The following is a 26,312-nucleotide window of genomic DNA, read 5'->3' as shown; positions in this document are numbered from 1 at the left end:
TCACAGTGGCCTTGATTTCCCAGTCTTCATTAGCCCAGCAGCTGACTGAAAGCTTGAGGTTCAGCTCTGAAAGGAGGTGTCTGTGTGTTAGTCTTACCGGGATAAAAACAGAAGGACCACAAATGAGAATGTGTGTCGAAATATGTAGAGTGTCAAAAGGTAAATGAATTGCAGCACATCAGTTCCACTAAATAAAAATATATTGTTTTACTAAGCAAATGGGAAATGCCAGAGACAGGAAACACTGTCTGCCTATCAGGTGAAGACTGAGGAAGCATTATATTTCCATTACACAGTAATATAAGCAGAATGGAATTTGTAAGTTGCAACATCTTCCTGTCACATTCATTAAATCACATAATTACAATGATATGAAAGTGCAAATTGGTAATGCAAATATTACTTAGAAATACCATACAGGAGTATCAGTTTGGACATACACAAATAAATATCACAAACAGTATGAGCTGATATGTCACATTGTTGGATTATCATTGTTTGGATAGTGTTTTAGTAGATAACCTGAAATTTCATTGAAGCCTTTTTCATCAACAGACAATTCCATTAATTATTAAAAAATTGCGAAGAGTTAGGCTATAACTGAAACTTGGTTTAAACCCAGCATAGATAATTAGGAAATTACAACCCCTAGCTATAATATCATCCATAATGACATATAACGAGGAAAGGTGGTGGTATTGATTTAATGTTTCCCAACAACACCACATTTCCCCTACACTAAACCAATACCAAAATTCAATTCAGCAGAGCTTCTTATGACTATCATAAAAATAAACAAATATAAACAAATATGTAATACAGTCTTTTATATTAGAAAGAATACTGGTGAAAGAAAGTGGGTGTCATTGGGAAAATGAATTGTTTTCAAAGGAATTACATTGGCAGATAAGGTCAGAATCAGACAGGAAGCCTGCTTTAAATGATCACATATCAATAAGCAGTAGTTTAAAATATAAATAGAATCAGGTACACAATTTGTTACATTGTATATACTGTAGGTATGAGATTATTATTGTTTTTTTTTTAAATGCACGATTCCGTAAATATTTAAACTGGTGGGAGACTAGAGAATCACTTGTTCTGCTGAAGACTTGATTCATGTCTGTTAAGATAAGTGCTTAACAGTATTTAAAAGTATTAAAATTAATATTTACAGTATATACAGATATTTCATGCATTTTGTTTTGTTTGCTTTTTTAAAGTTGTGTTCAAGCACGATTCCGCTGTCAGGTGTTGGTTTAAGTAAACATTAAGTCACTGTCATATGATTTGTATCTATTCTTAACTAATGATTTGACATTATGTCTGTAGGTTCATAGATTCATAGGTGGCTACTGGGCTATTGACCCGAAGGTCTTTGTAAGCCTAGCCGTCTGTACCCAATATAATACTAGAGAAACCCAATATAAAGGATCTTATCTAAACTCGAGATCTTAGTTAACAATGACTGACAATATCTAGGAGGGTCAAAGGTGAAATCCCCAGCAAGAATTTATGTTTTCCCATCCAGTCATCCAGGCTACACTTAAACAAGGTCATAGAGGGGCTTTACTTCATGTGAACTGGTCGCTTATTCTAGAGGAGTGGCAACCTCTGAGAGACATCTGTGCCTCCAGCTGGTCTTATTTATGTTGCAGGCCAGTTTAAGGTCCCTTGAACAGGTGACCATTGTCCAATTTGACTTGCAGATGTGCAGTATTTCCATTAGATTTGGATCCAAGATTGTAGGCCAGGCACAAGTCTCCTGTAAGTAGTCTGTACACGGCTGAGTACAGTGACAGTGACTTCAGTCTGTCAATGTGTGACGTGCTGGAGACCCTGAATTTTCTTAGTTAGAAATCTCTGAGGTCTCTCAGGTTGCTGCAGGTACCTGGTAAGGTACATACCAAAGGGAGTACAGGGATGTTATGACCTTTTTCCCTCTTGAGGCAATGCCTTTGCTAATGAAGTGTGCAACATAGAATGCCTTCCTTACCACAGTAGACACATAGTGGTCAAAGTTTAGGCTACAGTCACCTTATGTTCCCATGTCTCTCACCACTGAATTGTTACTTAGGGTATTATTATTTATATGCTAGTCTGTAGGGATATCATTTTTACCAAAGGGGATGATAATGCATTTTTTTTAATTGAATTTGAGTCCATGGCTTTGGCACCAGCCATTGGTTTGTGTAAATCCCACTTAAAGTATATTGGCATTGTTTGGGTATTGAATAATTACATCTAATTTGCAGTCATCAGCAAACTTAGTCAGCCAGAGCCCCTCTGTTTTGGCCTGAACTTCTGAGAAGTATATTCCAAACAATACGGGGCCCAGCCCTGACCCCTGTGGAACCCTCAATGTTTACAGGTCTACTGATTGAGGTAAAATCCCCAACTTTGACTGAGTGTGATCTGTTGGTGAGCCAGTTGACAACGCACCTGATGGCATAAAGGTTGATATTCAACTGGGAGAGTATATCAATGATGCTTTACTTTGGAGCTTTTTCCCACTGGCTTTACCTGAAAATGGGCACCTACCCAGTCAGACTTTTCTGGTAACCAAATGCCAATAAATAAATAGGTTCATAGGTAAGTACTAGGCTATCAGCCCTAGGGCCTATACAAGCCTAGCCAAATGAGGTCCCTGGCGTTAGTCACCCAAGAAAGTTATTTTCCTGTGCCCCTGTTGAGCACAGCCACAGCAGTGATTCCTTGAGTGAATTTCCTATTACCTATCCAATTGTCAAGATTTCTCTTAAAGAAGGCTAATGAGGAACTTTGCTTGGCATGAATGGGTAGCCTATTCTGGAGCAGGGGAAGTCTCTGGGACAGGAATCTATCCCTCCAGCATGTTCGGTTTATTGTGATGACAAGGTTTATGTCCCTGGAGTGTGTGGCTGAGAGAGATTGGAATTTCTTTAAGTGTAGCATGTCCATCAGGTCTGGGTTAGACATGGCTTTATATGTTAGGCATAGGTCGCCTCGGAGTAGCCGATATGTGATGGAGTAGAGCTTGAGTTTTTTGTGATGGTCAACATATGGCATTTGTTTGAGGCTGGTAATCCTCTTAGTGAGGTATTTCTGTGGCCTTTCTAGCTGTTGCAGATGTCTTGCGAGGTACATGCCAAATGGAGCGTTGTACTCTATGATGGGTCTAATAAGGGATGAGTAGAGAGGAACGGTGACCTCTCTTTTTCTGTAGTAGAACCCCTTTGTGATGAGATGTGTCACATAGATTACTGTGGTGATGCGATTATCAAAGGAGAGACTACTATCCACCTGTGTCCCAAGTTCTCTTATCACACTATCAGTGTTTAGTAGGCTACCACCTATGTGGTAGTTCATGGGTATGGTATTTTTTCCAAAGGGAATGACAATGCACTAGTTGGCATTGAGCTTTAGGCGATGACTTTGACACCAAACATCACTCTCAGTGAGGGCTCTTTGTAGAATGTCCACATCCTTATGTGAATCGATTATGGCTCCTAGTTTGCAGTCATCTGTGAATTTTGTTAGCCAGAGACAAGCTGTATTTGCCTGGACTTCAGAGAAGTAGATACCAAACAGGAGAGGACCCAGGACCGAACCCTGTGATACACTGCTTGTCACTGGTATGAAGTCAGATTTGGAGTCGGCTACTTTCACTATGTTGGTTCTGTCAGTGAGCCAGTTAGTCACCCATCTTGTGACATAGGGATGTATGCCTAGTCCAGTGAGTTTATCTATAATACCAGAGTAGGGGATGGTGTCAAAAGCCTTGGCGGGGTCAAGATAGGCAGTGTTCACTACCTTACCCTCATCTATGCTCTAGAGACTGCTTCGAAGAAGTCAATCAGGTAAATTATGTAGTCTTAGAGGATGTTATAAAAATAAGGAGGTGTGGAAGCTTCCTCTCCACTTCACCTAGGGTATGTATTTTTTTCAATTTGGAAATTCATCAGAAATGCCAGTGATGAAATGGTGTTTAACAAAACAACCCGTGTCAAATTCCATTATCTCTGTTCATCTGTGTTTGACTTATGATTCTGAAAATTGGTGTCTGTTATTTGGCATTAAATGCACCTAGTAGATTTCATTGTTTTTTTTTTTTGTTTGTTTTGTTTTTTATACTCAGTAATTAAAAGTACAAAGGAATTTTATAGTATGCTGAGTAGATATCAGTTCTGTATGTATTTGGGGTATGCTCATTTTTGTCTCTGCTGTGTTTAACAGCTGTATGCCAAGCTGCAGTCAGTGAAAGCTGAGATCCAGGACCAGCATGAAGAGTATGTGAGAGTGCGGCAGGACCTGGAGCAAACACAGACAGAGCAGACACGAGAACTCAAACTGAAGTAAGTCAAGGAGGCACACAGGGCATAGTGTAAACTGTTTGTCTGTAAATATGCTGAGACAAGTTAAAATGATGCAATTTAACTTTTAAATCTGTAACAAGAACCATTATTTTGTATGTTGCAAAATAAAGCTTCTTCCATGTCAGACTAGTGGCATAAAGGAATAAATCTCAGACGACAGCCCACGTGTCCTGAGTTTGATTAGTAGCTTGGGTGCTTGAAGGCAAAAGTTGGGAGGATAGATGTACTCATCCTTGGGGGGAGGGGGCCTTGGCCAGATCAGGCTGTCACTCCTGGCAATACCACTGCCGGAGTTCAGAGGTGGTGTCATAATGGTGGGAGATGGCATAGGGATGACATAGGTGTGAACACCCAAGCCAGTGACAATAGCCATTTAGCTGTTTAAAGCAGCCTACATGAACTGATAAAAGGACATGCGCCATCCCTGCTGTGATGTAGTTGCCCAAATCACCACTGAAGGGGAGAGGTTAGGCCATTTATAAAATATAGTCTTAGTTCCACGATGTTACAAAGACCACCAATAACTTTGATATCTGACTAGATGATAACCTTTCATGATGACTCTTGCCCTGGGGAATTTGAGGGGGACTCCTCATCCCTAGGGAATAAATAGGCTCAATTCTGATAGGAGGTGGCTTGGTGGTTAGTAGGCAGAGGAGGGAAAAGCACATAAAAATAATGTTACATCTGCTGATTAAAATCTTATTGTCAGTTAACACATATGATTGGAACTATGAGCTGTTGTCATGCTTCACCTTGTAGTCCAGGGTGAATCTGCACTTGCAGAATATGTAACTCTGAGCATGATATTTAAATAGATGATACAGTGCCAGGTCAACTCGATACAAGACAATTACATTAGCTTTAACCCTGTATGCTAAATGGCAAGCAAGGAATAGTGGTACATTACTCATAATTATTCCAAAAGAGTTTTAAAAAGCATGCATCATTATTGATCAGGCAACATCACGTGTTTATTAATATTCCCATGGAAAGCAGAGATAAAATTATAAGACTGGTCATAATTAGACATTTGAGCTTCTAATACTATGACCTTGTATAACACTCTGTTACTTCACAGAAGACAACAGTAGCTAAATAAAGACTCTCATAACTTTATGCTGCAACATGTTGCCTGTTTAGAAGTGAGATGATACTGGCTGAAAACAACAATGTGCTATTGGACAATGTTCTAATGATCCTGACATATTTTCTTTCTCTGATGTCTGACAGTGGTTTTAGAGAAAGCAGCTATAACAACTGATAAATTACCCGATGGAAATGACACTGTTCTGTCAGTATGGTCAGATTCCTATAAAATAGCTGAGTTTGCCGACTGGAAATATGTGCATAGTTACTGTACTTGCCTTGCCTTTATTCTGCTACAAGTCAGCATAAATTATTATTTTAATTGGTGAACTATGAAGTCCTAATACAACCCTTTCCAATTAAATTACAAAATGGACAAAAAAAAATCTGATTCCTTAGTATCTGTTGTCATGTCCTTATAGAAGAATAAACCCAAAAGTAGCTTTATTTTCACTCCCCCAAGATCAATTAAGACACACATTTCTCAGCCCTCAAGGTAAATAAAAAAGCCAGCCATTTTCACTCCTCCTACACTGACAATCTTGGCCTGCCAGTAATTTTGGCCAGAAATGTGAACTGATCAATAAATCTAAATGAATGTTTATAGAAACAAAACAAGCAAGTGAAGTGGTACATTTTGATTATACTTTTAGATGCTGTAATTGCTTTTCATCTGTGTTTTTGGCAATTCCTACTTAAAGCAATTTGGAAGTAAAACCCATTGAAGGAAAATTTGCAATGAGTTCCTCTTTTAATGTGCACGTCTGCTGTTGTGTATTTAAGCAATAACCCACACCTGGGTGTGGGTAATGCTGGATTTACCCATGGTTGGTGTGGTTTGGTCATGAGGGCAAAGCCTGAGTGGCCAAACAAAGACAACCGTGGGTAAATCCAGCATTACCCACACCCAGAAGTGGGTTATATACTTACTTTTCTTAAATAATGGCATTGTATACTGCCTCCATGCTGCCCTTCCGCAGCTGTCTGGTATTCTGCGGCAGTTCTGATGTACTGCGCATGCGCATGCTTACACAGTACATCAGAGCTGTGTGTGGAAGCAATGGAGAAAGGAAGATCTCCATTGCTTTTTAAAAGTGTCTCGCTATGTTAAAAGAGTCTAACACAGTGAGATAGCTTTAAAAAAAGCAACAGAGATCTTCTTTCTCCATTGCTTTTTTTAAAGCTGTCACGCTATGTTAAACCTTTTTCCATTAGTATAAGTCTGATTTACAACAGGCATGCTGACCAATCAGCATGCACGTTTTGGAATATTGATGGGGTGTCATTGTATAATACAGGTTTATAGGTTTATAGATTAGTACTAGACAATTTGCCCTTGTGGGCCATTTTAAGCCTAGCCAATCACCCCATGTGAGAATCAAACCCAGCTCCTTGTGTTATACCAACCTCCTCACAGGTGTTTTCTGATCACATACTATTTTGTAATCATTACAGTTGTTGACACACAGATAGTACACAAGCATCACAGAAGTAATATATACATAAAGTCAGCGAACATTCCTGACATGCTTCAGTGTCTGCACTTTCAGCAAGTACTTATCATTACTGGACTAATTGCACTTACCAACAGTAAAATTCCAAACCTGATTCCAGCAAGCTGCATAGCATAAATAGAGATCCCCATAATCTTTCATGCCAATGTTTTTCTTTTTTTAATTCTCAAAATGCTACACCAGTCTTAAATAGGATTTGTATTGGAATAGATAGTGAAGGTAGTAGTGGTGTCGGAAGTGTGTGTGCCTGCACATGCTCACGTGTGTGAGTGCACTAGTATGTGTGTGTGTGTGTGTGTGTGTGTGTGTGTGTGTGTGTGTGTGTGTGTGTGTGTGTGTGTGTGTGTGTTTTGCTGTCAGGAAATTGGTTCTGTGGAGTAGAAATAATATGAATTGCATATTTACTGGCAGTGTGTTATACACTGAATTTGAAAAGTATTCAATTAAATCCCAGACGAATATGCTCTTATTAGGCTTTCATTAAATAAATATATATAGATAGTTTAGTTATTTCCTACTACAATACTGTTTTGTGCAAATGAAAAAGGTATGCTTAAAACATTTTGGCATACAATGATAGATGCATTTCTATAAAACTGTTGTAGAAATAATCTGAAAGGAATGTATCACAAGTTAATTGACTTTCCTAGAAGGTAGGAGCACATAAGCTCAACCGTTAATGCATCTTATATACATGTATTTTTATAGTGATATACCAAATCATGACATTTTGTCACATATCATGTAATAGGTGAACAATCACATTATTAAATGCTTTTAAATAATGTTGCTACTTATTTAATTTGTTATCTTGCTAAGACAAATGGTCCAAGGGCCCTTTTCTGACAACAGTATTACTGTAATTGTGCTTATTCCTACTTTATCTAGCTTTTTGCTGCACGTTCTTAAAGTGTTCAGTTGCATTTAACTAGCTGTGTTTATTACTTCCTGTTAGTAGCCTGATTCCATTGAAATTGTTATTCTAAGCGTCTTAGCTCTGATTTAAGTACTTGAGCTCCAACCTAGTTTTCTTACATTAAGAAGGTTTATGATCTACACTGTTGTGGCAAGAGAGTAGTTTACACCCTTCTGAGGTGGGAACTGATGGTTGAATGCAAATTGTGTCTGCTACTCTGAAGCAGTCCTTGTTCTGGTTTAAATACTTGGTCTCCAGACCAATTATTTTACATTAAGAAAGTTTGTGGTCTATACTTTTTTGGGAGGCGAGGGTAGCTGTGATGATATGGTCAAGTGCCAGCATAGCCAGCTGCAGTTTTGTAAAGAATGACATGTCCTTTGAATATCAAACTAATTTATACAAGATTCTTGTGTTACAAATGTATTAGAACTGTATATCATTTGTATTTCAGACTGATTTTGTACAGATGCTTGTGCTGAAAATGTATTTGTGAGCTTTGCTTGTGTTGAAATGGGAGCGCTACAAAATCCTAAAAGCCCAAAATCCCGAGACCAAAATCTTGAAAGTTCAAAATATTGAAAACTCAAAATATTGAATCACATTAATACTGAAAACACACAGGATACCAACACTTACTATATTCCAGTACAAGTACATACAGAAAGAAATAAAAGACAAACCATATTGCTCTTCTCCAAGTATAAGCAGGATGGCCAGCTCCCCTGTACCCCCCATGTAGTCCCCCACACCCCCTGTGACTTAAATAAATCAACTCTGAGATTGCACTTAGTGTAGTGAAGTGCAATCTAGGAGTTGATATGTTTAAGTAGCAGGGTGTGGGGGGGGTGCAGGGGGGCATGCCCCCCAGCTTATAGTTGAAGGGTAATATGTTTCTGTATGTAATTGTGCTGGAATATAGTAAGTGTTGGTATCCTGTGTGTTTGCAGTAGTATAAAACTCAGTATTTTGAGTTTTCAGTATTTTGAACTTTCAAGACTTTGGTCTCAGGATTTTGGGTTTCAGGATTTTGTAGCACTCCTGTTGAAATATATCAAGAGTGCACCCTGATGAAATGAAGAGAAATGTAAATGTATTACTGTAGCTTAATTAAATGTATATGTTTTAATAGAGGATACTGGCACAGCAGAGGTCAACTTTTAAGAAAAATAAGGGAAATGTAAATGAGCTGTTCAGCCATTAAAAGGTACCCCACAGTGCTGCATAGGACTGAAGATGCTAGGTTTGGGGGAAGAATCTTTGTCCATTAGCTCAGTGAAAACAGGAGAGGCCCAGGCACTGCCATAAACTTTTGGATGTGTATTGTGGCCGTCTGTCCTAATTCCTGTCTGAGCTTCAAAGGGGAATACTCTGAGAACCTAGAGTCAGGTGACCAGATGAGTTCATTCTGCCAACCCTCTTGGAAATTATATGTTAGATATTACAAAGAGAAATCTCTGAGAATTGAGTGATCTGTTTGTGAAGCCTGACTGGAAAGACCTTCACCCACAGCAACTTGCCTTGCTGTAGTAAATAACTTAACTAGAGAACAGTTATTCTTTTAGATTCAGTCAGGAATATAGTGAAGCTTAGTTTAGATATTGTTTTTCTTTATTTGTCTGAGTCTGTCCATCAATGTTCTTTTCAATATTTCATGTGATCTGAACTCTGTGGTTTACTGTGAATATGTATTCAGTATTGTCTTGTACTTCTATTATTTGTTATTAAATATATTTAAAACTTTTATTGTGTCTGGTCCTTGTAAAAAGTTGCTAACCTTTAAGAGTAATTATATTTATTTGGTGACACTGTGTAGGCCACAACAGAAGGTCTAGCCATCTTGGTGAATTACTACCTTTTGTATTAGTATTAATATTAGACAGTATAATTGGACAACCTTTGTTAAGGGCCTTAGAGTAGCTGATTGTGAAGTGTCTGGTAGCAGTGATAACTACCTTATACTATGGGTGGAAGGGGGCACAGCAGGTACATCTGTGCCAGCTTTTCCCAGGGGTGTGTGTGTGTGTGTGTGTGTGTGTGTGTGTGTGTGTGTGTGTGTGTGTGTGTGTGTGTGTGTGGAAAAATCAAATATTTCAGTGTGCGTGTGCACGCGAGCATGTGCACATGTGTGTGTGTGTGTGTGTGTGTGTGTGTGTGTGTGTGTGTGTGTGTGTGTGTGTGTGTGTGTGTGTGTGTGTGAGCTGTTTGGGGCAGGGACATGAAGCACTGGGTTCACAGAAAGGGTGCTGGAGGACTTGGCTTGGACACATGGCTGATGACCTAACTCTACAGCTGTACCAGTGGGAGTCTTATTGGGGATCTGGAGGGAGACATATATAGAGACATCCAGACCCCGGGCTGAGTGTGGTCCCTGTGTGTTGTTAAGGGAAATTGTACTTGATGCAGGGAGGTCTGTTTCTGGAAATACTGAGTGTATCTATCTGTATTTCAGTTGCACTTCCCTCTCCAGTGTCAGTTGTGAAGATGCGGGCTCCTTAATTACTGGCCCAGTGTGGGGATGACACAAATTGGTAGCAGTGGTGGGCATTACAGTAGCCACCAACCTTCTGAGCTGGTAATTGCTGGTGAAGGCTTATTTTGCCTGTTATTCTAAATGATCTAAATGATGTATTCCTGATTTAAGCATTTGGGCTCCAAACCAGCTATTTTACACTAGGAAGCTTTGTGGTCTACACTCTTGTGGCAGGAGAGGATAGTCTAAGCCTTTTTGAGATGGGAATTGCTGGTGTAAGTCTATTGTGCATTTATTTGATTGGCTAGAGGGCTACCTTGTTTAAAATGTGAATTTCTGTGCTTGAGGTGTTTGGGGACTTTTGGCGGCCGCACTGCTTGTGAAGAGTGCTGCTGGTTTCTTCAAACTGTACAAAAGCTAAAACTTACATCACCAAATCCACTGATTCAGCACTTCTTTTTGCTGCATTAACTGCATGTTTCTGTGTTGAATGTCTGCACTTTTTGAGCTCTTTTACAGATGTTCTTCATCTCACATTGCTGCAGTCATAACCTGTGGGTAGTCCGCTGTCCTCGGTCGGCCCGAATACCAAAGTGTTAGGCTGGCGTCAGTCATGGGCGCTTAGATCTGACGTCAGTACGCCGTGGTACTAAAGTGCATGACCGACGTCATATCCTCAGTCTTTCTTGCCGCATGGTCCGAAGCAGAAGCAGCGTTTGCAAGTGCCGTTCGGCGTCCTGAAATTTTCGTATTCTGAGTTTCAGACCGAAGACCAAGTTGGGCTAAGTACCCCGTTGGGGAATATTTTTGTCTTGTCTTGCCTCAGTTAAATACGGATGTCAGAAAAAGCGTAAGGAGAAATCTTTGAAATCTAGGCAGGATGAGTCGTCCGTTCCGGACGCCGGTTCTTTAGAGACCACGGTGGAGTCTGTGGATCCGGCCGAGGTTTCAGTTGAGTCTCAGGGGTAACCTTTAGTTTTGCAAGATGTGGCCTCTCAGGAGTCAGGTCAGGCTGAGGGGGCCTCTCAGGTTGCTGTACTCCCTTCTTTGCATAAGGTGGTTAGGCCTTCTCCCTCTGTCTCTAAGGTACCTTCAAAGGTCAGGCCTGGTTTGTCTTCCTCTGGCGTCAGTCCTAGTTCTGCAGGTTCTGTGCCTAAAAAACATATGCTTAAAATGGCAGAAGATTTAATTACCTTGATTAGAGGTTCTATGCCCCCTCCAGATAAGAGGCCTAGGGTGGAGCCAGAAGTGGAAGGATTGGAACATTCTTCAGATTATTCAGAGTCTTCGGCTGAAGACATTCAGGATTTTCCCCCTTATTCTGATTCTGGCGCAGAAGATTCTAGTCCCTCTGATTCCCCTCCAGAGGATTTTTCTTTTTCAGAAACCCTGCATTCTATGAGGGAACATTTTAAATGGGAAGGTCAGGATTTCTCAGATTCCCGAAAGAGGCTTAGGGAATTCTTGTTTTTACCACAACATAGGCCCTTGGCTATTCCTCCGGTTTTAGATGTTGTGCAGGATGTTTTCTCTGAGGCTTCACTTAATCCAGACTCTTTACCTCCTGCCCCAGTTAAGCCAGACAGGTATTACAGGGTGCCAGAGGCTCATAAATATTTGTATAAGAGCCCTAGGGCTGACCCAGAAACTATTAGCCAGGGACCTAGGGGTGTCAGGGCTTCTGTTGTAAAGAATCCAGTTCCCACGGATAAGGACTCTAGAGCTCTGGATAGGTGGGGTAAAAAAGTGTATACCTCTTCCACTCTTGCAACGAGGGCTTTAAATTGCCAGTTTCATATGCTGAAGTACCAGAATTTTCTTCTTAGTCAATTGAAATCTAAGGTGGATGCTTTAGCAGAGGGCATAGAATGTAAAGAATTACAGGATTTGGTTCATGCCTCTGATCAGGTGGGTAAGCATTCTTTGCAGTGTGGTTTTGATGCTTTGCAGGCCTCTTCCAGGGTGGCTGCCACTGGATCAGTTATTCAGGCACGCCTGGCTTAAGGATCAGAACTTGTCAGAGCATGTTAAAGCTCGAATTTTGGATGCTCCCCTTCAGTCTGAAGTTTTGTTTGGTTCTCCTGTGGAGTCAGTCTTGAAGAAAATGGAGGACAAAGCTAAGTCTATGCAGACTGTTAAAGATTTTTTGCAGGTGCAGCCCCCTAAGTTTAGCAGAAGTTGGCCTTCTAAGGGATGGGCTTACCCTTCTTCTGATTTACAGTCTAGGGGCAGATCTAGACGTGGTAGGGGCAGAGCTCATGCACAGGGTTCTTTTAGGCCTAGGACGTGGAGTTCCCCTGTGCAGTCTGCTGGTGAGGGCAGGGGCCAGTCCTTTCGTAGACAGACCCAATGACCTGCATTTTCAGCTGCCCGATCCTTCTTGTCTGGCAGCTCCTCTAGGGGGAAAGTTGGCACTTTTCAGGCAAAATTGGCTTTTAGTCACCCAGGACAAATGGGTGTTGGACATTATAAACCGAGGCTACAAGTTTTATTTCCACACATTGCCCCCTTTCAAAGGCATGCCAGACGTTCCTCCTCAGCAAAAGGCAGAGGCTCACAAACAGATTTCTTTACTTCTTCAAATGGGAACTATCCAGCAGGTTCCTCCATTAGAGGTGGGCCTAGGATTTTATTCTCGCCTGTTTCTTGTACCAAAGAAGGGAGACACTTGGAGGCCAATTCTGGATTTGTCTATTCTCAACACATACCTGGACATTCCAAAATTCAAAATGTTGACTTTGCAACAACTTCTACCTATGCTAGGCAGAGATCACTGGATGGTAACTCTGGATCTCAAGGAGGCTTATCTTCATATTCCTATCAGGCCAAGCTGCAGGAGATTCCTGCGTTTTCGAGCTGGGACTTTACATTATCAGTTCTCTGCATTGCCCTTTGGCTTATCTACTGTGCCCAGGGTATTCACAAAGGTTCTGGCTCCAGTGATAGCCTTCTTCAGGTTAAGAGGAATACAGATTTATCCTTATTTGGACGATTGCCTGATTCTTGCTCAAGACAAAGACAAGCTACTTCACCATCTTCAGTATGTTATGGCAGTGTTAAGGTGCCTAGGGTATTCTGTGAACGAAATAAAGTCCAGTCTAGTACCCTCTCACGACATGTGCTTTCTGGGTGTGAGACTGAATACAGCCTCTCAGATGGCGTTTTTGACCCCGGACAAGCAAAGAAATCTTTCCCTTTACTTCCAACAATTGTCTCACCTGTCCAGGCTGACTGCAAGGACAGTCCTTCAAGCCTTGGGGTTCATGGCATCTTGTATTCTGGTGCTTCCCAATGCCAAACTGCATATGAGGAAGTTACAATGGTATCTCAAGAGTGTATGGACACAACACTGCCACAAATTGGACGCTGTCATTCAGATAATACCTTGCATTCGAAAGGAATTTTTGTGGTGGGCTCAGGAATGTCACCTAAACAAGGGACTCTCTATGACCCGACCAGAGGCGAGTCAGATCTTAACGACAGATGCCTCGGACAAGGCTTGGGGAGCACACCTCAATGGAAAATGGGTTCAAGACATGTGGCCTGCCAGACTTCTACATTTGCATATCAACATGAAGATGTTAGCATTCCAATTTGCATTGATGGCCTTCAAGGATCTACTACACCCAGGACAAGTGTTGATTCAAACAGACAACACAACTGTCATGTGGTACATCAACAAGCAAGGGGGAACCCATTCGTACCCACTATGCAGGCAAGCTATGATTTTGTGGGAGACGGCTCTCAGTTTGCACCTCACTCTTCAAGCAAGGTTTCTGCCAGGAGCACAGAACTCCTTAGCAGATGTTTTGAGCAGACAGATGGTGGATCCTCACGAGTGGAAACTGGATCCTCATGTATTTCGACAGTTGACAGTGATTTGGGGGACTCCAGACATAGATCTATTCGCTTCTCCACTAAATTTCCAGCTGCCAAAGTTTTGCACAAAGATGTTTCATCCAAAAGCTTGGAAAGTGGATGCTCTATCATTCAGTTGGAGCAATCTTCACGTCTACGCCTTTCCTCCTCTGCCTCTTCTTCCCAAGGTGCTCTTGAAGGTCAGATGGGACAAGCCCTCCATGATTCTTATAGCTCCAGATTGGCCACGTCAGCACTGGTACCCTCTACTGAGGAGTTTAGTACAGGAGCCTCCTTGGCCTTTGCCATCAAGTCCACACCTTTTGTCCCAGGCAGGCAATCATTTCCTCAATGTCAACATACAGTCCCTGCATCTGACAGCCTGGCATATTCTGTTCTAGACCCTGGAGGGTCGCAGCTTCCTCAACAAGTTTTGAATGTTATTTTGGAGGCCAGACGGCCTAGTACAAGGAAGGTTTATGCTGATAAATGGAGGAGATTTTTTCTTTGGAGCAAAGCAAAGTGCTTTGATGTTTCAGTACCTAATTTGAGTGTTTCACTTCAGTATCTTACAGAACTATTGGACAAAGATTTGTTTTTTTCCTCTGTAAAAGTTCATGCTGCAGCCATTTCTGCTCACTATGACTGTGACCCACCTTTATTCTCTCATCCTTTGTTCAAGCAATTTCTTAGAGGGGCAAAGAACATATGACCCCCACGTAGAGCTCCTACTCCTTCCTGGGATCTCAGTTTTGTGTTGGAGAAACTCACTTTACCTCCTTTTGAACCTGCAGCTACATCTGAGTTGAAGTTTTTGTCTTGGAAGACAGCTTTTCTGTTGGCCATTACATCTGCTAGAAGGGTATCTGAATTACAGGCTCTAATGGCAGTTGAACCCTTCCTAATATTTCATAAGGACAGGGTCTCTTTGCGTACTAACCCTACCTTCATGCCTAAAGTGGTCTCAACTGTGGCCTTGAACCAGTCTATTCATCTGCCTACTTTTTATGCTGATCCCCAAAATAAAGGGGAAAAGATTTTGCATTCTTTGGATATTCACAGACAGTTGCGTTATTATTTGAGCAGAACTAAAGGGTTCAGGCAGTCTCAACAGTTGTTTGTTTCTTTTGCTTTGGGTACTCAGGGAAAACCTGTTTCTAAACAAACTATTTCTAAGTGGATTGGTCATTGTATTGCTTTTTGTTATTCTCATCATGGTAAGTAGATTCTGGCTGGAATCAGACCTCATTCCACTAGGGCTACTGCCACTTCCACTGCTTTTCTGAGGGGCGTAGCTACTAAAGATATTTTGGAGGCAGCTACTTGGAGTTCAGTGCACACTTTTTCCAAACATTATCATCTCCCTCTTTACTCCAAATCTAGGGCTAGGTTTGCCACTGCTGTTTTGCAGGGCATGTTAGCAGCTCCCAATGCTTTATGATTTTGCCAACCTCCCTTTCCCTTTGCTTTGGGATTCTACCCACAGGTTATGACTGCAGCAATGTGAGATGAAGAACATAGTACAGTTTTGTACCTACCATAAATGTAGATGTTCGAAGATCCACATTGCTGCAGTCCAATTCCTCCTCCTTCCCCACTGTAGTTTGAGGTGGTTGTGTGGTTTGGGTTGTAATTAGGGTTTGTACATGGGTGGTTGGATCTTTTTTGGCTATGGCCTTTCTTTTTCGGGCCTTCTGACATCTGGGGCAAGAAAGACTGAGGATATGATGTCGGTCATGCGCTTTAGTACCACGGCGCACTGACGCCAGATCTAAGCTTCATGACCGACGCCAGCCTAACACTTTGGTATTCGGGCCGACCGAGGACAGCGGACTACCCACAGGTTATGACTGCAGCAATGTGGATCTTCGAACATCTACATTTATGGTAGGTACAAAACTGTACTTTTTTACTTAGAACTGCCTTGGTTCCATTTTAGTAAGAGTAGAGGGACCTGAGTCATTTTCTGGCTTAGGATTATGTAAACCAAAGAAGAGTGTGCTGTTTTTTATTGGCCATAGGACTGTGTGTCTGTGTGCGCGTGTGTGTGTGTGTGTGTGTGTGTGTGTGTGTGTGTGTGTGTGTGTGTGTGTGTGTGTGTGTGTGTGTGCTGTTTTTTATTGGCCAAAGGAGTGTGTGTGTGTGTGTGTGTGTGTGTGTGTGTGTGTGTGTGTGTGTGTGTGTGTGTGTGTGTGTGTGTGTGTGTGTGTGTGTGTGTGTGAAATCACCGCTACTATTTAAGCATCATAGTTGCACAATGCTTGGCTCATAATCTACAAGCTATGAGGTGTTAGGCAACTACTGTACCTGAGAAGAAGATAGTTGACAGTTTCTTCTAAACGCTACAAAAGCTAAGACTTACATTACTATAGACACTTTTTTTGGCATTTGTTTTTCGCTGCATCGGGTGTTTATCTGTTGAATTTCTGCACTTTATGACCTTTTTTACAGTCTTTAATTAGAACTACTCTCCACACAGTGATGCCTAGCAGTGATTTATATAGACGCTGATATCTTGCAGAGTAATTCACCCTTGTAATCTGTATAGATGCTAATGTCTCACAGTGTAATTTCCCTTAAAATACCCTTACTGTCTAGACAGATTTTTTAACTACTAGAGCATGTAGTTTGCACACAGCTGAGCATTGCTTATCAAGTTCCTTGTATTATTGACCTATTCAATATTTAAATTTCTCTCACTCCTCCCTAGTAAATCAGTAGTCATGGATATTTACTTCCCGACTTTCTCTGTGGCCACTCGGGTTGAGATGGGTATTCTGCAGCATTGTAGCATTTGCCACATGTACACTGACAACCCACTTACTCTTAATAAACCAGTTAAAGTATGTGAGAGGTGAAAATACATGGTGGAGGCAAAACTCTCTAACATAGGTTCATAGGTTCATAGGTTGGTGCTAGGCTATCGGCCCTAGGGCCTATACAAGCCTAGCCATAACAATTCCCTGGCTATTTCTTCCCACAGTATTTACTTCCTTGACCCCTGTCTAGCAGGGCAACTGACATGATCCCCGTGGTGAATTTCCTTTCTCCATTCCAATCATCAAGGTTCTTTTTGAAGAGGGCCAAAAAGGCGCTCTGCTTGACATGTATGGGCAGTCTATTCCTGAGTCTGGGGAGTCTCTGGGTCAGGAACCTATCCCTCCAGCATGTTTTGTTTATTATGATGACGAGGTTTGGATCGCTGGAGCGTGTGGCTCTGAGGGATTGGGATTTCTTTAAGTGTAGCATGTCCAACATCTCCGGGTTTGACATGGCCTTGTATGTTAAGCAGAGATCATCTCTGAGTAGACGATATGCAACAAAGTATAGCTGGAGTTTTTTAAGGTGGTCAGCATAGAGCATCTGCTCTAGGCCTGTGATTCTTTTAGTGAGGTATTTCTGTGGCCTTTCCAGTTGTTGCAGGTGTCTTGAGAGGTACATACCAAATGGGGCGTTGTATTCTATAATGGGTCTAATGAGGGATGAGTACAGTGGGACAATGACCTCCTTTTTTCTGGATGAAAAGCCCTTAGTGATGAGGTGTGCCACATAGAAGGATTTCCTGACTGTTGTGGTGATGTGGTTATCGAAGGTGAGACCACTGTCCACCTGTGTCCCTAAGTCTCTTATGACACGTTCGGTGTTTAGTGTACTGCCACCTATGTGGTAATTCATGGGTACGTGTTTTTTCCCAAAGGGGATAACTATACATTTCTTGGCATTGAGCTTGAGCCCATGGCTCTGGCACCAAGCATCTGTTTCTGTAAGGCCCTTTTCATAGTTTCATAGTATAGTACTAGGCTATCTGCCCTGGGGCATTTGTAAGCCTAGCCATAGTGATGTGGCTTTTGCCACCCCATGAAATGGTACAAAAATGTACAGAATAAATTTAGAATACTGTGCCTCTGTCTAGTAGTGACACAATGAAGGTCCCCTTATATAATAGAATTAGTTTACTGTGCCCCTGTCTAGCAGTGACACAGATGTGACCCCCTGGGGTAAACTTACGATCTCCCATCCACTCATCAAGATTTCTCTTGAAGAGAGTCAGTGAGAGGCTCTGCCTAATATGAATTGGGATCTTGTTCCAAAGCATGGGAAGCCTGTGGGTTATGAATCTATCCCTCCAGCATGTCCTATTCATACTTGTGTCGAGGTTTAAGTCTTTAGCTCTCGTGGTCCTGATGAATTTGGATTTTTTGAGGTGGAGCATGTCCATCAGATCCTGATTGGACATGGCCTTATATGTCAGGCAGAGATCACCTCTGAGCAGGCGGTATGCTACTGAATAGAGCTGAAGTTTCTTTAGTCTGGCAGAATAAGACATATGTTGGAGATCCTTGATCCTCTTGGTGAGGTACTTTTGTGGTCTCTCCAGCTGTTGCAAATGCCGGGTGAGGTACATACCAAATGGGGCATTGTACTCAATCATGGGTCTGATGAGGAAGGAGTACAGGGGTACAATGACATCCCTGGATCTGGATGTGAATCCCTTCATGATGAGGTGTGCAAGGTAGAATGTTTTTCTGACCACTTTGGCAACGTGGGTGTCAAATGAGAGGTCGCTGTCGACTTGGGTCCCTAGGTCTCTGATTACTTTTTCCGTACTCAGTGGGTTGCTGTCTATGTGATCATTTGTGGGTACTTTGTTTTTCCCAAAGGGGATGACTATACATTTTTTGGCATTTAGTTTAAGGCCGTGACTCCGGCACCAGTTGTCTGTTTCTGTGAGGCCTTTTTGTAGGATGTATGTGTCCGCTGGTGTATCGATTATGGCGCCTAGTTTGCAGTCATCTGCGAACTTTGTCAGCCACAGCCCTCCCATGTTTGCTTTAACATCTGAGAAATAAATGCCGAACAAGAGGGGTCCCAGGACAGATCCCTGTGGGACACCACTTGTGACTGGCTTTGAGTCTGACATTGCTCCAGCGATTTTAACTTTACGGGTTCTGTCCTTTAGCCAGTTTGCAACTCATCTAGTGACATAAGGGTTTACGTTTAAGCTGTTGAGCTTATCTATGATGCCTAAGTGGGGTATTGTGTCGAAGGCCTTAGCCAAGTCCAGGTAGGCTGTATGGACTGCTTTGCCCTCATCAATGGCTCTAGTGACTGTTTCGAAAAAGTCAACCAGGTTCAAAAGGCAGGATCTGCCCTTTACAAAGCCGAACTGGGTGGAGTCAAGTGTCTGTAGGTCCCCTATGTCTCTGTTTATGAGTTCCATAATGATTCTTTCCATAGCTTTGCAGACCAGGCTGGTTAAGCTATGGGGGTAGTTTCCAGGGTATGTAGAGGCACCCCCTTTGTGGAGTGGGACCACTGTTGCTGTACTCCAGTGTTCAGGTACATATCCCAAAGTAAGGCTAAGGTTAAATAGCATTTTTATGTGTGGGTTTAGCTCCTCTTGGAGTTCACGTAACACACAACCCGGGATACCGTCAGGTCCCATTGATGCTGTGTTTTTAGCTTTGTTTAGGGCGGTTCTCACTTGGACATCTGAGATGACAGGGAGATTACATTCAGCTGGGATAAGTATTTCTTCTTTTGGGGGTGAGGGAGGGGAGAAATTTGCACTGAACCTGTCAGCCAGAATGTTGGCTATATCTGTGGGTTCAGTGTATTTTTTGTTGTTGTGAACCAACTCAGAGCATATTTGAGGGTTTCCGCCCAAGTTTCTAACATAGCTGAAGAAGGCTTTGTGGTTATCTTTAGTGTCCTTAGCGATTTTTCTCTCAAAGTTGGCTTTGGATGTTTTTATTAGAGAACATAGTTTTCTGCTAATGTTGATCAGAGATGTCTTCCCTTCATTAATGGCTGAGGTCCACCAGACAGGACGCATGCCTTTGGTGGAGAGGGACTTGGATTTATTTGGGATTGCATGATCCATGCATTCTTGAAGATGTCCATGGAAAGCATTTGTGAAGGATTCGGCATTGTGGGATGTGGTATCCACTGGCACAGTAGGCTTAAAGGATACCATCTCAGTCTTAAGAAGAGTGAAGTCTGCTTTTAAGAAGTTTTTCACTGTGGTCTTTTGTGCTGGGGGTGGAGGTGGGATATGTATATCCAGGGTGATTAGTTTGTGGTCAGATCTCACTAGTGGGGGGTATACTTCCGGTGTGGAGCATTTTGTCCCCATGTTTGTGATGATCAGGTCTAGTATATTATCTCCCCTAGTGGGAGAGATGACTAGTTGTTCCAGTGCATTTGAATTTATGAATTCCAGGAACCTTTGGGCTAGGGTACTAGGGCTAGAATAATGTACCCAATCTATGTTTGGGTAGTTGAAGTCTCCCAGTATGATGGTATTTTGTGATACATTCATATCCTCCAATGTTTTCAGGAAGGCTGAGTGGGGTTCTTGAGATTGGGAGGGTGGTCTGTAACATGCTACCAGTTGTATAGCAGTTTTGCCTATGGTTAGTTGCACCTGTATGGTCTCTGATGCTTCATGTGCTGCTACTAACCTGGAGGTGTGGGTGTCCTTGATGAATATGGACACTCCCCCTCCTTTTGTGGTTCGCCCGGTTTGGGGCCAAAAGCATGATACAAGGTATAGCCTGGTAGCGCTGGGGTGCTCTCAGGAGCCTTGAACCAGGTTTCAGTTACTGCACAGACGTCGATGTTCTCCATGCTGAGGATTGCATCAAGTGCCTGCATCTTGAGATTTAGACTTCTGGCGTTGAGCAGCATTACCCTTAGTTTTTTTCCATTTTTGTTTTCTAAGGAGGTGGGTTTGTCTTTTGAGCCTTGCCTAAAAAAGGCACTATGGGGTGTTTTGTAGAGTATCCGCATCATTTGGAGACTCAGTAATGGCTCCCAGTTTACAGTCATCTGCGATCTTTGTTAGCCAGAGTCCCTTAGTATTGGCCTGTACTTCAGAGAAGTAGATGCCAAACAAGAGTGGTCCCAGGACTGAACCCTGAGGTACTCCACTTGTCACTTGTCTGGAGATGGATTTCGAGTCAACTACTTTTACAGTGTGGGTTCTGTCAGTAAGCCAGTTGGCAACCCATCGAGTGACATAGGGATTAATGCCCAGTTTAGTAAGTTTATTTAGGATTCCAGAGTGGGGGATGGCGTCAAAGGTCTTGGCAAGGTCCAGATAGGCTGTGTGGATCAGACCGCCTGATCCCTTGTCCACGGCTCTGGAGATTGATTCAAAGAAGTCAGTCAGGTTCAGGAGACAATATCGGCCCTTCATGAACCCAAACTGGATGGGGTCCAGTGTTTGAAGGTTGCCAATGTCTTTGTTTATAAGTTCCATGATAATATGTTCCATGGCCTCGCAGATCAGGCTCGTCAGACTGACTAACTGAGACTAACACAACCAAAACTAATCCTATAGAGGTTGTCAGTGACACCTGCACCATGCCTACTACACAGACCCTACACATAAAACTACTTATGCTGAGGCACTTAGAGCATATGTAAGACCTCCTGCTCAGCACAATCAAAAAAGGGTCCTCAGCCATCATGTAAACATGCTTTTAAAACACTACACATAGTAGCACTGTATTCAATGCCTCTACTGCAAGGTCCTTAAGGCAAATCAGCACACAGCCAAATTTTTTGTCTATTGGTTCTGTAGTGAGGCACACAGGTGTCCCCCTCTCTAGACTGAGTAATGAGAGAATCATGATTAGCTGCCTTCCCGGAACTAGGATCCATTAAGTCACACAGGCACTCAGGTCATTGACCACAGGTACTAGTATGACTATCAAAGTCCATGTGGGTGTTAATGACCTGAGATATACCTGCCTTGACTATATAAAGCAAGACATTATCAAGCTTGCTGATTACTCATCAAGTAAGACATGATCGAGCTTAATGATTATTCATCTGTGCAATCCAAGGAATCTGTTGCATTCTGCTAACCATAAGTAGAATTCTATACTGTATTTTGCACTTTTAAACTGTATTTTTGCTACATTGCTGACTTTTTTAAACTGTTCTTGCTGATTTGTTGCACTTTTTGTCTGCAGTAGCATAGGCTGGATTCAGACCTGCTGAATTAGGTTCTGTTTGTTAAAGTGAGCACTAAACCAGGCTATCTTTTGTTGGAGAGGGACCCCCTGCACCCTTGTGGCAGGAAAGTACAGTTCAGACTCATCTGATTGAAGGTTGCTGGCACAGGGCTCAATTTTGAGCTATTTTATTGGTTTAATTGCTTAATTCAGTTTGCTCACTGTTGCTACATAAGCTCCACATTTACGCTTGTTTTAACACAGCTCCACAGAGTTAGGCGACCAGACACTTCTCTACTGCATTCAACTGTTTATGCATAGCGCACCTCCATGCACTATTGTGCACTACCACACCATGAGGGTAACCACTAGTGGTTATAGATGCAAAAACTTCAGTAGATAAATTTTCACTTAGTAGCTGGTCGTGATCCAGCCGAGAAGTCCTTAAATTGCTCTTAGCTGCTCAGAGATCACCTCTGCTGCACTTTTGCCCTGTAAACAGTCTCAAAACCACCAAATCTACAATAGTCTCATACCATTTAGAGAATACCCAGTAGTATAGACACTTTATAGAGCACCCCATTAGTATAGACTCCATTTAGAGCACCCAGTCATACCACACTCTTCCATTATCTCTCCCCATTAGTATAGACTCCATTTAGAGCACCCAGTCATACCACACCCTTCCATTATCTCTCCCCACTGTGAAAACAGGATTTACCCTAGCATTGTGGATGGTCAGTTTCCCCTCCATTTCTCCTACCAGCCTGATTGACATGGGTATCCTGAGGCAGTGTGGCAACTGCCTCCTATACACTGACAAATTTGTGAGAGCTGCATCTACACTCAGAATCTGGAATTCTTGCTGTCTCGCACACAGAACAATAAGACTGAACAGGTTGTCAGCTCACATACTATACTTCCTACAAAAACCATGCAGTCAACACATAAACCATCATACATGGAGGTACTCACCAGAGATCTACCTAAACACCACAGACCTTGCAAACACAAACATGCTATCCCTCATACAGCACCTACAGCACTCAATACACATAAGCAAGCACCAGTGTCTCACCAAATATGCCCCTAAGGCAAAGCACATCTAAACCACATTTTTAGTCCTAGGTGACTCCATTGTAAGACGCACAGATGTCCCACTCACCAGGCTGGAAAATGAGAAGGTTACAGTCAACTGTCTATTGGGTGCCAGGATCTGTCAGATCACACATGCACTCAACTCTCAACAAGTACCATTATGACTCCGTCATAGTTCATGTTGGTGTGAATGACGTACCTCACTGGACTATATGAAGGGAGACATGATTCAAGTCTATGAATATGTGTCCCAGGAAAGTATGTCCCTAGACTTGAGAAGCATTCTGCCTTCACCTAGGATGATACTACAATATAAACAAAAAATGATTGACTTCAACAATTGACTTAGTTTCTGGTGTCATTCTAAGGGGATCCAGTTCCTGTCAGCATGGGATGGCATGGTTGATAGACCACTCTGCTTTGCCAGAAATGGTTTTCACCTGTCACATCTAGCTTTCGGTTACTAGCTAAGGCACTTGCCTCCCCCATAGTGTCTTTTTAGACAAGGTCAACAAAACAAAATTTTCGACATGAAAATATCGCTCGCAAATAAATTAAAGGTTACGCTGCTAAACATTAGGAGTTTAAATCAGAAACTGCACTCTCTGGAAGCACTGCACTCCCTGGAGGATGTTGACATCTGTGCAGTCACAGAAACATAGTTCAGAGCAGGAGAGAGTACCCTGTCCTTGTGAGGCTACAGTGCCTTCCACACTTTCAGACCACAAAATGAAGTGTGAGAACCAAAGGAGGAGGAGTATCTATTTTTGTCAAAGATAAACACACCTCCAGACTGCTTAAAGAGGAAAACTCCATGAAGTTACTCCAAGTTCAACTAACGGTGGGTAAGACTCCCCTTCAAGTCATCATTAGCTATAGGCCCCCTTCAGTGAACCAAGATATCCATGCTGTTTATTTGGACATACTTCACTCAATAAAATTACAACCAAACACTCTAGTCATGGGTGATTTTACCTATCCCTCCATTTACTGGGAAATTTATGTAAATACCAACATGCTCTCACAAAGGTGCCTGAACTTTGTTAACACTAATACCCTGTTACAAATAGTATACAACCCAACAAGGGGCTCAAATATTCTCGACCTGGTCTCACCAACATAGGTGACCATTGCACCACTACAAGTATAGGGCCCTCACTGGTTAAATCTGATCACAAATCAGTCACATTTGAAGTAGCTATAACACCTGAACCCATCTTAGGTGAAATCAGGCTAAATTTCACTAAAGCCAATTATATCCTCCTAAGGGATGACATAAATAATTTCCAAGCTCCTGTTCCCACAGATGGCATTAACAACTATACTAAGGTATACACAAATGCCCTGTACAAATACTTATACAACTGTATTGACACAGCTCTACCTGATAGGATCAAAACAAGATCTTAAAGAAAAAAATAGCAACCCAGTAGGCATCTAGCATTCTAGCATCTAGCAAGTCATACAACAAGATGAAGAAGTAGCTGTCTAAGAATAAAAAGAGAGGTCCCAGCACTGGAGGAACACCCTCCTCTGCTTGAACAAACAAATAAGAAAGCTTGTAAAATCCGCTAAGGGCAACTTCGAAAAATTTTAGGAACCATAGCTAAGGATAACCATAAGGTATTCTTCAGCTATATCTCTAACCTAAAAGGTAGGACCCAGATGCCTGCTGGACTAGCTGTGGATGGCATCCCGTGCACTGATCGTGTGAAAATAGCTAACCTATTAGCTGACAGGTTTGGAGAAAATTTCACCCCCCTGTCCCCTCCAAACATTCTGCAAAGCATTCCCTCTACATCTCTGTCAACTTGCATCTCCAAAGAGCAAGTCATTAATCATTAATACACTCTCCAGGGTGAAAAACACAGCCTCTATGGGACCAGATGGCATCCTAGGTTGCATTTTAAATGGTCTTAAACATGAATTAGCAACTCCATTAGGTACTCTCTCCAACCACAGCCTGCGTACTGGTTTTGCCCTGCTGAAGGGAAAACAGCAACCATCATCCCCCTTCTTAATGGGGGTACAGCAACAGACCCTGGGAAGTACAGTCCCTTAAGCTTAACCAGCCTTATCTGTAAGGCCAGGGAACAAATCATCATGGACCTGATAAATAAGGATACAGGTGATATCCAAATCCTTTCTCTGACACAGTTTGATTTTGTCAAAGACAGGTTATGCCTTCTTTGAAAATGTCACCAGAGCCATAAACAAAGTCAAATATTTGCATGCAGCCTACTTTGACATAGCCAAGGCCTTCAAAACAATCCCACATTCGATCATCATTGATAAACTCTCCCATTTGAATATCAACCCTTACGTCGTCAGGCTTGTTGCTAACTGGCTCACCAACAGATCACACTCAGTCAAAGTTGGGGACTTTACCTCAGTCGGCAGACCTGTCACCAGTGGGGTTCCATGGGGGGGTCAGTGCTGGGCCCCCTATTGTTTGGAATATACTTCTCAGAAGTTCAGGCCAAAACAGAGGGGCTGTGGCTGACTTAAGTTTACTGACAACTGCAAATTAGTTACAATCACTGAATCCCCAAGCGATGTCAATATACTTCAAGAGGAAGTTATACAAACCAATGATTGGTGCCAAAGCCATGGACTAAAACTCAATGCAAAAAATACATTATCACCCTCTTTGGTAAAAACAGTATCCCTGTAGACTATCATATAAATAATAATACCCTAAGTAGCAACTTAGTAGTGATTGATTTGGGAACACAAGTTGACTGTAGCCTAAAGTTTGGCCACCATGTGTTTACTGTAGTAAGGAAGGCATTCTACATTACACACCTCATTAGCAAAGCCATTGCCTCAAGAGTGAAGGAGGTCATAACACCCATGTACTCTATCCTCATCAGGTCAATAATTGTGTACAGTGTTCCCTTTGGTATGTACCTTACCAGGTATATGCAGCAACTTGAGAGACCACAGAGATTTCTAACCAAGAAAATTCAGGGTCTCCAGCACATGTCATACATTGACAGACTAAAGTCACTGTCACTGTACTCAGTAGTGTACAGACTGCTTAGA

The 26,312-nt window shown here is 42.2% G+C and overlaps 1 protein-coding gene across 1 annotated transcript in view; it reads left to right on the top strand.

Annotated features, from left to right (window-relative positions):
• Nucleotides 1–26,312, top strand: part of KIF3C (kinesin family member 3C) — a 1,444,108-nt gene that overhangs the window by 1,047,992 nt on the left and 369,804 nt on the right. The window contains exon 4 of the mRNA XM_044062885.1: nt 4,216–4,334. Coding sequence (XP_043918820.1) covers nt 4,216–4,334 — 119 coding nt within the window. The remainder of the gene's footprint in view (nt 1–4,215; nt 4,335–26,312) is intronic.

The sequence above is a fragment of the Protopterus annectens genome, chromosome 2.part1 (assembly GCF_019279795.1).
Source record: "Protopterus annectens isolate FY-2018-M chromosome 2.part1, PAN1.0, whole genome shotgun sequence".
In the NCBI taxonomy this organism is placed as follows: Eukaryota; Metazoa; Chordata; order Ceratodontiformes; family Protopteridae; genus Protopterus; species Protopterus annectens.
This window is presented reverse-complemented; position numbering and strand designations above follow the sequence as displayed.